At 33.4% G+C, this 15,709-nt stretch overlaps 1 protein-coding gene across 1 annotated transcript; it reads left to right on the forward strand.

Annotated features, from left to right (window-relative positions):
* Positions 1 to 225: 225 nt before the first annotated feature.
* TRIADDRAFT_33212 (uncharacterized protein) lies at positions 226 to 14,703 on the forward strand (the record flags this gene model as incomplete). The annotated part of the gene is made up of 23 exons (XM_002117838.1): positions 226 to 318; positions 1,105 to 1,204; positions 1,292 to 1,359; positions 1,485 to 1,666; positions 1,765 to 1,845; positions 1,955 to 2,070; positions 2,161 to 2,273; positions 2,370 to 2,557; positions 2,990 to 3,172; positions 3,287 to 3,329; positions 3,461 to 3,592; positions 3,699 to 3,781; positions 3,902 to 4,040; positions 4,372 to 4,758; positions 4,972 to 12,300; positions 12,534 to 12,629; positions 12,703 to 12,837; positions 12,961 to 13,143; positions 13,382 to 13,601; positions 13,686 to 13,741; positions 13,837 to 13,923; positions 14,044 to 14,264; positions 14,355 to 14,703. Coding segments are annotated over 23 exons (10,584 nt in total), but the record flags the coding sequence as incomplete, so codon positions are not given.
* Positions 14,704 to 15,709: the final 1,006 nt, after the last annotated feature.

Genomic DNA, 15,709 nt, shown 5'->3' on the forward strand with positions numbered 1-15,709 from the left:
AAACATGCCGTAGTAGAGGATTTGTCAAAATGATTTCACTCCCTTAATATCATACTCTGTTGAGTAATGATTCTATCACTTTCCTAAGCATCAATACGATGCAAGATTATTGCAAGACTGCATTGATTATTTATGTTATGCAATCCAAGTTATAAGGTCCAAGTTTAAACGTAATTTCATTCTTATTAAGTAGAATATCAAGATCCTGACGAACTGAAGCCATACTTTGGTTCCAGTCGGATCCAAGAGTTGCAGCAAGAGCGTATCAACATCCAAAAGAAGACTTTCACAAAATGGATGAACTCCTTTTTAGAACAGGTATTTCATTTACCTTAGCTAATAATATTGGATTCTGGATAAATTCGTTCCGATATTGGATGGTCATTAGAATGAAGAGAGTCAACTTCAATTTTGATTTATTTTGGTTGGCATCGGTAGATGGTGCATTTATTCCTCTACACCTTGCCAGTAAATCTCGATTCTCTCCATAGCTGTAGTTCGTTCCGATGTTGACAGTTCTTCGAATGAAGATAGCAATCTTACACTTTACTAATAAATATCTATTCGCACAATGACTGTAGTCCGAAATGAATAACCATTAGAAAGCAGACGGTAATTTTACACTTTGCCAATAACTATCCATTCGGTCAATAGCTATAGTTCGATATGGATAGCCATTAGAAAAGTAGATGGCAATTATTTGTTTTGCCAATAAATATCGACTCTCGTAATAAGTTTACTCCGTAAATGATTAACCGTTAGAAAGGAGATGACAATTTTATGCTTTGCTAATAAATATCGATTCGCTTAAGAATGGCACCGATTTCATGGAGGAAGGCCATTTCCTCTTCGAGAAAGAAGGAGAAAGGGCAATTTTCAGTTAAAAAATTCCGTACTTCTGCGTAGGAATTATTGAAGGGTTAATAACTGTAGCAAACTCCAATAGAACTCCAAAAAAATGATGGCAATGTTACACTTTGCCAATTTATATCGGCTCTCTTCCGTTAGAATGAAGATGGCAATTTTGAACCTGATCAACTCCAATTCAATAACCGTCAAGATGAAGATTTAAACCATGTTTTAATTATTTATTGACAATATTAGACTCCTTTCAAGATTGGAGATCTGTTTGAAGATTTGGGCGATGGAAAAGCTCTTCACCGCCTTTTGGAGGATATTACCGGCAATTCCTTGGGTAGAATGAGTAAGTAGGACTAGACATTAGGATAAACGAGCACGAATTGGATTTGACTACAATGTTGCTTTTTCATTCTTATCAATCCTACATTAGATTCTGGCCGTTTAAGAGTGCAAAAAATGGAAAATGTCAGCAAAGTATTGAGCTATATTCGAACCATGGTAAGATTATAAAAATGAGTAATAGCCAAGTGTACTTTCGTAGTGCTATTTTCTCATTCAGAAAGCAAATGATCCACATGTGTAAGATTAATTTTTAAATACAGCCATATCGTTGAATCGATTAGGTTAAGTTGGAAAGTATTGGCGCTGAAGACATTGTGGATGGCAATCCACGCTTAGTTTTAGGATTGATTTGGACAATTATATTGCGTTTTCAAATCCAAGAAGTTCAATTAGATGATGAAAGCGCTGAACAACGTTCTGCTAAAGAAGCTTTGCTATTATGGTGCCAACGAAATACTACAGGGTAATTGATATTTTTTCGCCTAATATTAAGTCCTAGTATTTATTCTTCTTGTCGATCAATGTCTAAACCCATTTGTGATGGATATTGGCAATTTGTAGTTATCCCGGTGTCAACGTTAAGAATTTCACTTCTAGTTGGAGCAATGGTTTGGCTTTTAATGCCTTAATCCATCATTTCAGGTACGACCAAAACTAATTTCAGGATAGGAGATTTTAGACCTATCACTTAGTATCAACAAATAAATCTCGTCTCAACATTGCTAACTCTACGTATTATGTATGCCATTAGGCCTGATTTAATCGATTTTCGATCATTACCGCCGGAAAAACATTTGGACAACTTAGAAAATGCTTTCCGTGTCGCTGAAAAAGATCTAGGCATTCATCCATTATTGGATCCAGAAGGTAGAAATGATGGCCTACAAAATCTGAAATTCCATTTTTCTGTACGTTCTCCTGTGTTATTAACCAAATCTATGATCTTATATTGGCTAGATGTGGATGTAGTTAGGCCTGATGAAAAATCCATTATGACCTATTTGATTGCTTACTACCAATACTTTGCTAAAATGCGAACTGAGAAAACGGGTGGTAAAAGGATTGGCAAGGTAAGTCTATTCATTATCCACGTTGCTTTTACAGTTTGCTACAGACCTTTTAGGCATGGATAAATCTAAATTAGGAACATTTCTTTGCTTTCTTAGATTATTGGCTTGATTATGGAAGTAGAGAAAATGGTCAAAGATTACTACATGTCCATTGATGATTTATTAAAATGGATCTCCAAAACCATCGAAACGCTCTCTGAAAGAAATTTTCCCAATACTATCGAACGGATTAAGAAGGAGATGATAAAATTTAACCAATATCGTACAACGGAAAAGCCACCAAAGTAAGATTTAATATTGCAGTATCATAATACTAATTAGTGTTGCCCTATTCTAACTATCCAGTAATGAGAGTAAACAGATTATCCAATGGGCATATAGAAAGTTAGTCGTTATAGCATTAAATTACTTATTTAAAGCTTGCAAATCAATTCGTTAATGACGAGCCATGGAGTATCCAGTAACAGCAGATTTTACTTCGATTTTATCACTAGTACGAATAATTCCTATCATATCTTAAAATGATTTTATTAGATAGTTGATTACTTTATAAAGTTGTTGGCTCAGTAAGCTTGGTTTAGTCAATAGATCAAGTTTGCTAATTTTTTGGAGATTGTGCTGAGAACAGACTTCCCGAATATGATTATAATCCTTCAATTTTCTCTCGGCTTAATCATGCGTTGCTCCTTTATTAATGTTACCTTTGATAATTTTAGGCTAAGCGAAAGAAGCAATTTGGAAGTATTATTTTTTAACATTCAGACCAAGCTACGAGCTAACAATCAAAAGGTGTTTACTCCCAACGAAGGCAAATTTATTTCTGATATAAATCGGGCTTGGGAAAAGCTTGAAAAAGTTGAACATGGACGTGAAATCGCTTTGCGCCAAGAAATGCAAAGGTAACACCTTCTATCCATGAATGCTTTAAGATTTATGATACGTTATCATAATTAAATTTTTATCGTTGAGATTGCATCGCAACTAAGTAGAGCTAAATTCTCCCATACCTATAGATTAGAACATCTTGAAAATTTGGCTGCTAAATTTGGCAAAAAGGTAAAGTCTCGATTTTAAATAATACTTGCGGTAATTTATCATTGGTCTAATAATACTGTATTTCTAGCCTAGTTTATTCCTTATTTTAACTCATTAAATAACATTACATTTACTTTCATTTATACGCGTAGATTGGTCTTCATGAAGATTGGCTAAGCGATATGGATATTTTATTAGACGAAAGTCTTCAATATAATGATAAGCGTTCTGTTGAAATATCAATTCAGCGTCAAGAAGCCATCGAGAATGATATCCAAGGAAGGGTAATTCATTTCAATCGATTCGATATCTTACTCCATCATATCCAGCAATAGATTTTCTAGATTGCTATTACTAGATGCTTAATGGATTCCACTTTATAATCGATAGGAGGATCGTTTTATGCGATTATTTTCATTAGCCGATGAATTAGTCAACGGAAATTACCATGGAGCTGATGATATTCGCCAAAAGTAAGGCTTACTATTTTGCTTGATTATACTATACAACCTGGACAGAATACGGTTATACTTCTGCTTATTATAGTAAAGAATAAGATTAAAAGAAATATTTCTCACTTCTACATTTTAAAGGACTGAAAAGTTACAAACACGCTGGCATGATATTCTAGCAAAACTGCGCCCTCGCCAATTGATAGCTGATGCCTTAAAAGAATTGTTAGTCTTGTATCGAGAGATAGAGTCAGCAACATTCGAATTGGAAGACTTAGATGTAAGTTGATCATCAGATATTAGCGTTTAAATGTATTTGATGGTCCTAACGTCCTTTAATAGCTGAATAAAAATGATTTGAATAAATACCTTAACCAATTCTGCAGTATTTCTCGTACGAATTAGCACAGTTAACCGATAGGTCGTGAATGAGTTTACAGTTCCTTATCCATTTTATGCTGTGTTATTCTATCGAGTTTGCTATTCAAAGCTATAGCGAACAGGAAATTATTTCTCACATAGATACGATTTATAGGATACTCAGGAATACTGTAGGATAACATTTTAGCCAATTTAAAGTTGTAATTTATTTTCAATATTCATTTTTACAGAAACGCTTGTCGACGAAGGAGTCGAACCAGTCTTCATTAAATGTCGAAGCTTTATTAGAGAGACATAACTTAATTGAAAAAGAATTAGAAACACTTCGAGAAAGAATCGATAAGACTTCGCATAAGATACAAAATTATATCCGATCAGGCAATCCAGAGTATACTAAACTTCGAGATAAACATACGCAGCTTGTTAGGCTCTACAATACTATAACTGATTTATGCTTGAGGAAAAGAGAAACTCTGAGCGAATTTCTCGAGTTTCGTTCCTATCGCAGAAGTGCTGAAGCAGAGTTAGGTTGGCTGAAAGAAAAAGAACAAGATTTCCGTACGGCTTCTTTAGCAAAGGATTTAAGCAATGTGCCTAGGATGCAAAAGAAACAAGAAGTGAGTATTAGATCTATTACCAAATCGATGTAGTAATTGCAGTTGGTAGAATATAGCGTTTACTGGAAAGATTTCTTATACATTCCTATAGCAGTCAATCGTATAATAGATATTATTACCACAATATATTGAGCTGAATATTCTATATCATTCCATTTTCTGATCTTTAATCAATATATTCAGAATTTTCAATTTAATTTCTTTTCTTCATAGTTGCTCGTTTCTGAAATGCATGCTAGAAGGCCAATGTTTGAAAAGACGATGGATGATGCTGAGAAAGCATCCAAATTGAATAATATCGATGCCGAAAAGCTGAAAGATATCATTTCTGAAGCTAGATCAAAATGGCAAACACTATCCCGGCTAAGTCAAGAACGCTTAAAGTATCTGATTGATATTGGCCAATTGCAACAGTATTTAGCTGATTGTGATGATGCAGAATCATGGATCAACGGAAAATTACCCTTAGTATCCAATACTGATTATGGCCGTGATGAAAGCAATACAGAAACATTGCTACAGAATTTATCCATGGTTCGGAATGATGTGGATAATTTTGATGAAGACATGCAGCGATTATCCAATTTATGCCGCTCAGTTATTGAAATGCTGGAAGGCTTGCCATCAACACCAGTACAGCAACAACAGCAGCAACAACAGCAGCAGATGAAGCAAGAGCATATTCCGATACAAACTTTGGATGATATCGATCCGGAAGAAAGTTCTGATGGCAAAGAAATGTTAACAGAAATTGAGGTACCACAAGTACGCGCTTTATATCCATTTGAAGGGAAAAGTATGACTATGGCTCGCGATGAAGTTTTACTGTTAATGGATAAAAGCCACCCAGATTGGTGGATTGTTAAAAATGATGAAGGTCGTGTAGGTTATGCTCCGGCTAATTATATTAAGGAAATTGCTCCACGGGTCCTTTATCACGTTAGTAAAGATCCCAAATCATCGAAAAAATTACGAAAAGAAGCCAAAAAAGAATTAAATTCCAAGCCACAACAAATTACAGCAGCTGTTGACTTAAGTTTACTGCCATCGATCAATGATATCCGTGAGAAACAACGCCATTTACAAGGTCTCTATCAACAATTACGATCGCTTACTGGCCAACGTTATGATCGTTTAACATTTACGCATTACTATCATGGCTTTAAGCGTGATTGCGATGATATCGAAGATTGGATTAATCAACAAATAACCACGTTATCGAATCCAATTTATCAATCTAATCTTGATCATTTATCGCATTTAGAGAAAGCTTTTGAGCAATTAGAGCGCCAACTACCAAGTAAACAAGCACAACTAAAAACCATTCAAGATGCTGGAAAAGATATTATTATATCCAAAAAGTATCGACAATTCGACGATGAGATAGTGAAATCGATCGATCATGTTAATCAACGTTGGCAAGTCTTATTAGCCTTGAAAAATCAAACTGGAAAAAATATCCAAAATTTAATCGGTGTCCGCAACGTTATACAGCAATGTGATGAATTGAAATTGTGGCTAGATCAGAAGCAATCTGATCTAACACAAGATCAGGATGATCCAGATCAAGCTTATTCACCCAATGAAACGAAGAAATATCATCATCAACATTTAGATTTACAAAAAGATATAGCACGCGGTCAACGCGATATGGACCATTTATCGAAATTAATCCAAGAGTTAGCGATAGAAGAGCCACAATTGCAACAACAGGTGCAATCTAAATGGTCGGAATTAAATTCGATCTGGGATCAAATGCAACAACAATCCACAGCTAAGATTGGTACATTAGATTATGAATTCCGTCTTGAACAGTTTATGCGACAATCCAGTGATTTATTAGAATGGGCAGCCAATATGGAAAGTAATATCGATATCAGTCATACGATGATTGATAGTGTTCGCCAAGCTGAGGAATTTCTAGAGCAAAATAAAGAAAATGAGGCAACGGTAGTTTTACATCGTGAAAACTATACCGAATTAATTGCCTTAGGCCAATCGCTGAAAGCAGAACATCCTAGCCATCGTGAACAGTTAAATTCTCGATTAGAACAATTAGCAGCCAGTCAAGATCATCTTAATACATGTTGGCATGATTACTGCAAATACTTGTCCAATTGCTTAGATTGGCAATTACTCAATCGCGATTATCAACAAATTAGTAAAAAATACGATGCTATGGAGAAATTGTTAACTCAATATACCGATACAAGTTGCCCATCCAATTTCGATACCATTAAAAGGCGCTATAACGAAATAGAAGGACCATTAAAAATGCAAGATGATCGCTTAACATCATTTAATAATATTGCTCAAGCGTTATTATTACGTGGACATCCACAAGATGAAGTTATTACCATCTATCAACGTCGTATTATTGAACGGCGTGAACAAATTTGGAATCTCTATGATCAATTATATGATAAATTGGTTGTGATTGAAGAGATTGCAAGTTATGTTAAAGAAGTGGATGAAATTATCGATTGGGTAAGTGATAAAATCCATTTATTAGGGCAAGATGATTTCTATCGTGATCCATCGCATACGCAGAGTAAATTGTCCAAGCATGAAAATTTAGAGGCTGAAATTAATGCTAATCAAGATCATGTCGATGATATTGTACATTATGGGCAGCAATTAGTTAAGAAATATCATGATCATGGCCTTGAAGCTAAATTATCCATCGATTTATTAACTGAAAAGTGGAGTGAATTAATTCAACAAACAGAATTACGACGACGCCGTCTAGAGCAAAATAGTCAATTGCAATCATTTAATACCAATATGAAAGATATCGATGATAAAATAACTCATATTGAACATTTCTCTCAATATGATGTCGATGGTAAGGATATTGTTGCTATACGCCATCTCTATCAAAAGTATAAAGAATATGAGTTACAACTTGGCATGATCAATAAGACATTGCAAAATATCAACGAACGATGTCAAGAATTTGTTCAGGATGAAAATTATCTTGCCTATAAATGTATGCAAAAATGCCAACGATTAATCCAACGTTATGAATTATTATCGCAACAAATTGTCCAACGGAAATTACGTATTGAAGCAACAGCTTTATTTCATCAATTTAATCAAGAAATTCATGATGAATCCACATGGATTGAAGATCGTTTACGCAATTTACCCTCATTAATCGTTGTTACTGATATCGATGGTGTTATTGCATCGCAAAAACGATTGAATTTATTACAATTGGAATTAACTGGCCATCAAGAAATTATCGATCAAATTATCCATGGTGGTGATACATTACAAAATCGTTCATCCATGATGAAAATTAAAATTCAACCTCTACGTAATACTTTATTAACATTATTAGGTAAATTAAAGACAACCATTCAGGATAAAAAGAAATACTTAGATATCGAATATGAAGTATTGCAATATTTAAGTAAAGCAGAAGAATTAGAAGCCACCATGCAAGACAAGCTTAATTTAATACATAATCTCGATCATTATCAAAGTGAAGATACTGCTAATCGCTCCTTGTTATTGCAACAATCGATTGCATCGGATAGTGATCAATATTCAAAACAAATTAAAGCATTACAAAAAGAATGCCAACAAATTGTGCAACTAGATGAAAATAAGAAAGATATTACCACTCGAAAACAAAGCCAACTACAGGATAAATTACGTCAATTAAAAGTATCCAATGTTCAATTAAAAAGTCGATTAACATCTTATTTAAAATGTATTTATTTTATTCATCAAGCGGATGAATTATTGGCGTTTATCCATAATAAGATGAAATTAGCATCATCGACAGATTATGGACGTAACATTGATCATGTTGATGATTTATGGCATGGTTATGAAATATTGCGTCAAGAATTCGACTTAAAAGTCAAGACTTATTCTGATTTGAAAGATTTATCCGATGCATTAATCCATGAAGAAAGCCCAATCCAAGATCAAGTTAAAACAGCACGAGTCTCAGTGATGCAAAGTTGGACTGTATTACGTGAAGAAATTAAAAAACGTGGTGAAAATTTGGAATCGGCTGCTACAACTCATCGTTTATATATGGATTTGACAGATATCCAACATCAGATAGATAGTAAACGTGCAGTATTACGCCAAGATGTGGGTCGAAATTTAAATGCAGTCTTAAGTTTATTACGCCAACATGAATTATTCTTAAATAGTGTGCAAGCATTAGAAGATAAAGTCAAAGTTACTGTCTTTAAAGTAGATCGCATGCATTTTCCACATTTAAGTTTATTAATATCCAAGATTAATCAACGTGCCCATGATGTCCAGGCGCAATTAAAGACATTAAAGTTAGCTTGCGATGATTATGCTACACGTTTAAATGTATCCGAGCAACATTATCGTTGTATGAATTCGGTGAAAGATTTAGCATCGTGGGCTGTTAGCTTAAATGAGGTTATTACATCGGAGACAACACCGCAATCACGCCAGGAATTAATGGTTCAAGTAAGTAGTCATGAAGCTAATGGTTTAGAAGTGCGCTCGAAAGACAGTTTAATTGAAGAAGTATTAAGCCAAGGCCAATTATTAGTTAACAGCCAAGGACGTCCAGCTATGGATTTATATAATGCTTTATCTTTATTGCGCGAGAATTCTGATTTATTAAAGACTAATTGGTCTAATAGGAAACAACGCCTTGAACAATTACATAAATATTTCTTATTTGAACAAAGTAGCCAACAAATTGTCCACGATTTAAATGATATCCAAGGCAAATTGAAACAACAATTTCAAACATTGGATGAATTGCAACAAGTTGATCATCGTATTAAAGAAGTTATCCAGCAATTAAATCAATTGAACGAAATTAAAGATCGTATTGGTCGCTTAAGTGATTCTATCCAATTAATGAAAGATGGACGCTTAAGCCATAAGATGACCGATAATATAAATCACGATATTAAGCCTAAATATCATGATGTTTATAATCATGCTAATGATAAATTGAAAGAGGCTAAATGCCAGCATGCCTATTTAGATTTTACACAACGTGTTGAAGAAGTTAGATGGCGACTAGTTGAAAAAGATGAATGCATCCATGAAATATGCCAATATTATCTTGATACGCCATCCATTGAAATTCGCCAAAATCATTTATTCCAAAGTCTACTATTACCATGTGAGAAAGAAAAAATCGAAGTTATACGTCATGGGCAAAAATTATTAGATACTGGCCATCCATTAAATCAAGAGATCCATAAACAGATCGGTAAATTACAAGATAAATGGCATCAGTTGAAATCAAGCGATAAAAAATTACAACATTGTCTAATCCAATCGAAAGAAATGGCTATCTTTAATAAAGATGCTCAATTTGAATTACTATGGATTGAGGAAAGATTAACCATCTATAAGCATCCATCGTTAGGTCATGATTTACCACAGAATCAATTGATACAACGCCAATTAAATGAAAAAGAAGAGGAATATCGACAGAATGAGCTATACTTGAAGAGTATCGTCGCTTATGGGCAAAAATTAATTGATCATCAACATCCATCACAGGATTTAATTCAAGTTAAACGTGATCAATTAAATTATCAATGGTCTTTACTACAACAATCGATAGTACAATTTAAATTATTATTAAAACAAGCTGGGCAGTATTTCTCGTTTGTTATCGATGCTAATGTTATTATCCAAGCGTTAGATAAAATGATCGAAGTGTTACAAAATCAAGATTTAGGCTCGGCAGCCGATACCACACAAACTTATATTGCTACTTATCGACGCCTTGAAGGTGAAATTACAATTTTACAACCGCGTGTGATCGACTTTGATCAACTTGCAACCGCAATGTTAACATCTTGTCCACCCTATCAAGAGCAAATCCATGCTAAATATGATGAAGTGATGATAAAATGGACCCAAATCAATCAATTATCCGATCAACGTAAAGCTGGACTAGATGATCAACAGCTTTATCATCAATTTAAATTTGAAGAAAAATATTGCTCTTCCTATATGGATGATATTGATCGCAATATGAATGCACCTGAACTACCACAAACATTAGAAGATTCTGAAAATGCAATTATGATCCATAATGCTCAAGTTAATGATTTAGATAAATGTGCCGATTCGTTGAAAAAACTCGATGAAATGTATCAACAAAATAGCCATCGACCTCAAGCCTATGAAATGAAAGATACTATCCAAGAATTGTTTCAACGCCATGATAATTTAACTCATGCATGGGAAATGCGAGATAAATTACTCGATCAAAATCGTAACTTGCATATATTTATGCAACGTGCTGATGAAATTGAGCAAAATTTCAACCGTTTAGATGAGCACTATTTAACCGATGATATGGTGGAAGACAGTATCGATCATGTTGATTTATTGCAGAAAGAATTAAACGAAGTGGATAAAAATATCGAAGAATATGATCAAGATCGTATAGCATTGGAGAAATTCGCTCTCACCTTAATCCAAAGTGGCCATTATGATAAAGAAACAATCTTAAAACGATTAAATAGTTTATTAACTATTAAAAATCGCATTAATAGCATCTATTTATCAAGGCGTACAGAATTGGAGCAATTACAAGAAGTAAAAGAATTTTTCGCTACCTGTGAAGAATTATTACTATGGATTAATGAGAAAATATCCATTATCAATGATGCATCTTTTAGTGTACCAACCAATTTACCCTTGAAGTTAGAGAAACGCCAAACAGTTGAAAAAGAAGTTGCTGAACGTCGTGATGATGTGGACATCTTAATTAATCATGGTAGTAATTTATTATGGAAATCTAAGCATGTTGGACAAAGTATTGCTGCACGCCTAAACGAAATTGATGATCGTTGGCATTACCTAGTTGATACTATTGATAAATTACGTGGACTATTAATAAGTAGCTTTAACGGCCAACAGTTATTATCACAATGTGAAGATATGATCAATTGGATTAAAGAAGTTGAAAGTGAATTAAATTCCAATCAATATGGACACGATGTCAGTTCAACGACGGAGCTATTAGATCGTCATCATCAAATTGAAAATCAACTGCAGAATAATCATAATCAGGTTGTAGTATTATTAGATAAAATTGGCCAATCGCTACAGACTGAACATTTATTGGAAGATTCGTTAAAGAATTGCCAACAGGTTTTAGCTGAATCATTTGAGCCATTAGAGGAAATTGCTGAATATCGTGGTGCTGTTCTGGAAGAATATTTAAGAATTCATCGTTTCATCTATAGCTGTGATAAAGAAGTATTATGGATGAAGGAGAAAGAGCCATTAGTTAATTCAACATTTTATGGCAAAGAATTAAATGAAGTCAGGAAATTATTACATAAACATGAAGAATTGCAAGCGCAAATGAATGAGCACGATGTCTTGATTGATGCAGTAATACGATTTTCATCTGAATTAACATTCCACTACTGTGGTGATCAATATTCACTGGAAGGATCAGATCGATCATGCCAAGAATTAATGGATCGATGGTCGGATTTTAAGTATAAAAGCAGTAAGCGAAGGGAAAATCTCCAGACTAACGTTGAAATTCAAGTGGTACGTTAGATTAGTAGAGGTTAAAATATCTTATCCTTGTTAATGATTATATTACTACCTACAAGTAAAATGAGTTGATATTCATATCTGAAAATGAGATATTTCTACTCCATTTATTCAATGATCTTGATCTACAGCTTGCTTTCACAGATGCTAAAGATAGAAAAGATAAATATGTAAATTTATTGCTTGCAACGTTGATCTTATATTTATTTTTATAAAATATTTTGCAGCTAATCTTTAGCATGAATGAAATTGAAACTACTCTTGGAGATATGAAAGCTGAAGTTTTAAGTGCTGATTTAGGAGTTAATGAACAAATGAGTCAGGTAAGTTACTGTTGATATGATTAGATAGCCACTTGCTCAACAAGATAATTATATAATTTTACGATATGGATAGGTCTTGATGCAAAACTTGGAGATCTTGCAACAAAAATTAGACAATTATCATGAGCGTTTGACTAACATTGAGTCAGAAATTAATAAGTTTGATGAGCAAGAATTGCCAGAATTATCAACCATGAAAAGGAAATATGTAAGTTGCCAATTGCTACAAAATTAAAAGTATAACACCCACTACCATAAATAGCGTTACAACGGCTAATTTTTTTTTTTATTAAATTAATCGATTATCCTTTTTACTGAAATATGATTGCAGGCGTCTCTAGCAAAATTATATACTGAAGTCTTCGATCTTGCTCGTAAGCGTCATGATCATCTTAACCGCGTCCTTCAAGCCCATCAAGTTAGTAAGGAAGTTGACAAATTGTACAATTTCCTGAAGGAGAAAGAATTATCACCTGTCCTTCATGATCCTTGTCGTGATCTAGACCATGTCGAGGTTTGTTATCTATTCCAAATACCTTTATTTTGTTGCTAAGCTTACTGTATCGCATATAGTGAGTTAAAAATAGAAATATCAAGTACATACGCTAGTATTTAATGACGAAGAATGGCTATTAATTTGTTATGAATGATGAATTATTTGTATATATTCTATAATATCCTGGATGTAAAAATGTAGACAAAGAATGGTGATAATTTACTGTTAATTTGAAATTGGATTATTATGTGTTTAGAATATCCGCCAGAAGTTGAATGAATTCTATGATGTCCTGGAAGATTGCAGAAATCAAGTTGAGAATTTCTACGAATCCATGCAATTACTTCAAAGACTAAATCATCCGGAAAGTCACAATCGTGTACTGCAAGATCAGCTGGTCAAGGCTGACGACCAATTACATCATTTATATGAATTAGCTGAAAGGCGAAAGCAGGCATGGATCTTAACAATTTTATGTCTTGAATCTTGTTCTTAAATTAAGTGCTATGATTCTAATTTTATGAAATTCACTCTTTTCATCATGCAGTATCTGACTGGAGCTTATCATTTGCATACTTACTATCACGACGTTGATGAAATTATACATTGGAGTCAGGTAGGATAATCACCAGCTATACTAATTCCAATACTTACTGCCACTCCATACTGGTCATTTACTGATGACTATTTTACATTTTGGCTGTTCTATAGGAAACGGAAAAGAACTTGAATGTAGACGAAAAAAATGCAGAAAGTGTCAATCTAGCTCTACTACGAAATAAACATGAGCAATTAAAGGTAGGAAAGAGTGAAATGTAAAGATTTCTTTATTCTAGAAAGAGTATATATACAGCAGATAGGTATCGTGTACATTATAAACTAAACTAATTTGGTATATTATGCAATTGATAATGATAGGAGGATCTTGCCAATAGTGTTAACCTACAAGTTGAAACAGTCTTTTCTGAGAAGCAATATCTAATGCAAACATTCCCTGACGAAGCTAATCATATTTCTGACAAGCATAAGCAATTATCTATTATTTGGTCGCATTTACTAGAAAATATTTCCACCATGGATGGTAAAATAGAGCAAATTGAGCACTATCAGGAATTTTCTCGTGAATATAAAGATATTTGGTAAGTGATTGGTCATCTATTGATTATGATACTCGTTAGCTTTTCCCTTTTCAACTGTTAATAATGCATGGGTACTTTCCTGTCGTTTAGTTCTTGGATTAATCGTATGATGAGATATTTAAGCCCAGATCTCAGTAAGAGTTGGACTAGTCTTGAAGACACAGGGAAAGGAAAGCGTACTTTAGAAAACGATATTTCAGAATATCACGATCGATATATTCAATGGATAGAATTTGGTGAAGCTTTACTTGATAGTGGCCATTTTGCGTCTAATGCTATTCGTGATAGAATGGCTCATGTCAATGAACTTTGGTCTAACTTACAGCAAGAATGGCTATTGCATAAGAAAGATTTAGATCAAAGTGTCCGCGATCAGGTTTGTAATCTTGGGTTATTGTCATTAACTTCTGATTTAATTACTATTAGACAACGTACTTAAATATAGTAGCTAGGCAATGTTAGCTAATTAATATTTGCTATTCTATCTCAGTTATATTATTTCCTTATTAATAGTTTACAGCAGATGTCAAATAATAGAGGATTAGGAGTTTTATTTGGCTATAATTCCGTGATATTAGCAGATTATTTGAATTTTGTATAAAGTATTTAGGAATAATACTTATTCATTTTATAATATTTCAATTTATAGAGATTAGCGCAACGCCTTGATGCAGCTGATTCCTGGTTAGGTCTACAAGAAGCTGGAATAGAAGGCGAAGATATTCACAATGTAAGTGTAGCTTTGAAATAGGACAATTTGCTATAAGTCGTAAATCTAAGGTGTTAGTTTTATGCAGGCAACTAATTCATGTATTTCCGTATTGGTGTATAATGTAGAGTTCTGTGGAAGATTTGGAAATTAAGTTAAGAAAGATTGGGAATGTCGAAGACAATATTGCAAAACAAGGAGATCAATTTATTAAAAATTTACGTCATTAAATCTATGTAATTACTCTTGATTACTCTGTACTTATCATCGACGTAAGCGAGATCATATTTCATTATAATAAAACGATTTATATATATATATATATATATATGTGTAACACTTGTATATGTGTCATAAAAATTAAGAAACAAAATTTTTATTCTTTAATCACCTTCTGTAATAGATTTCTTACATCTACTTATTTACAACTTGTTCTAAGTCATCTTTTACTTTTCAACGATGTACCTGAAATTTGGTATATGTTTTGTCCAAATTTATAAGACATTACGCTTAAACTTGTTTTATTCACTCTCTTTCTCATATTGATGAAAGTTATCGTCAGTAGCTAATGGTCGAATTTACTTGTACCTATTGTTTGCTATTTGCGATATTTAAATTTTTAATGACGACTCTTTTTATGTCATTTCCATTTTAATAAATTCTAAATCGCAATCTAAGCTGCCTTTTATCGCTCAATTCACGGTTTATTACAGCGCGTAAGTTGAGTTATATATCG

Source organism: Trichoplax adhaerens, genomic scaffold, assembly GCF_000150275.1.
Source record: "Trichoplax adhaerens TRIADscaffold_31 genomic scaffold, whole genome shotgun sequence".
Taxonomy (NCBI): Eukaryota; Metazoa; Placozoa; class Uniplacotomia; order Trichoplacea; family Trichoplacidae; genus Trichoplax; species Trichoplax adhaerens.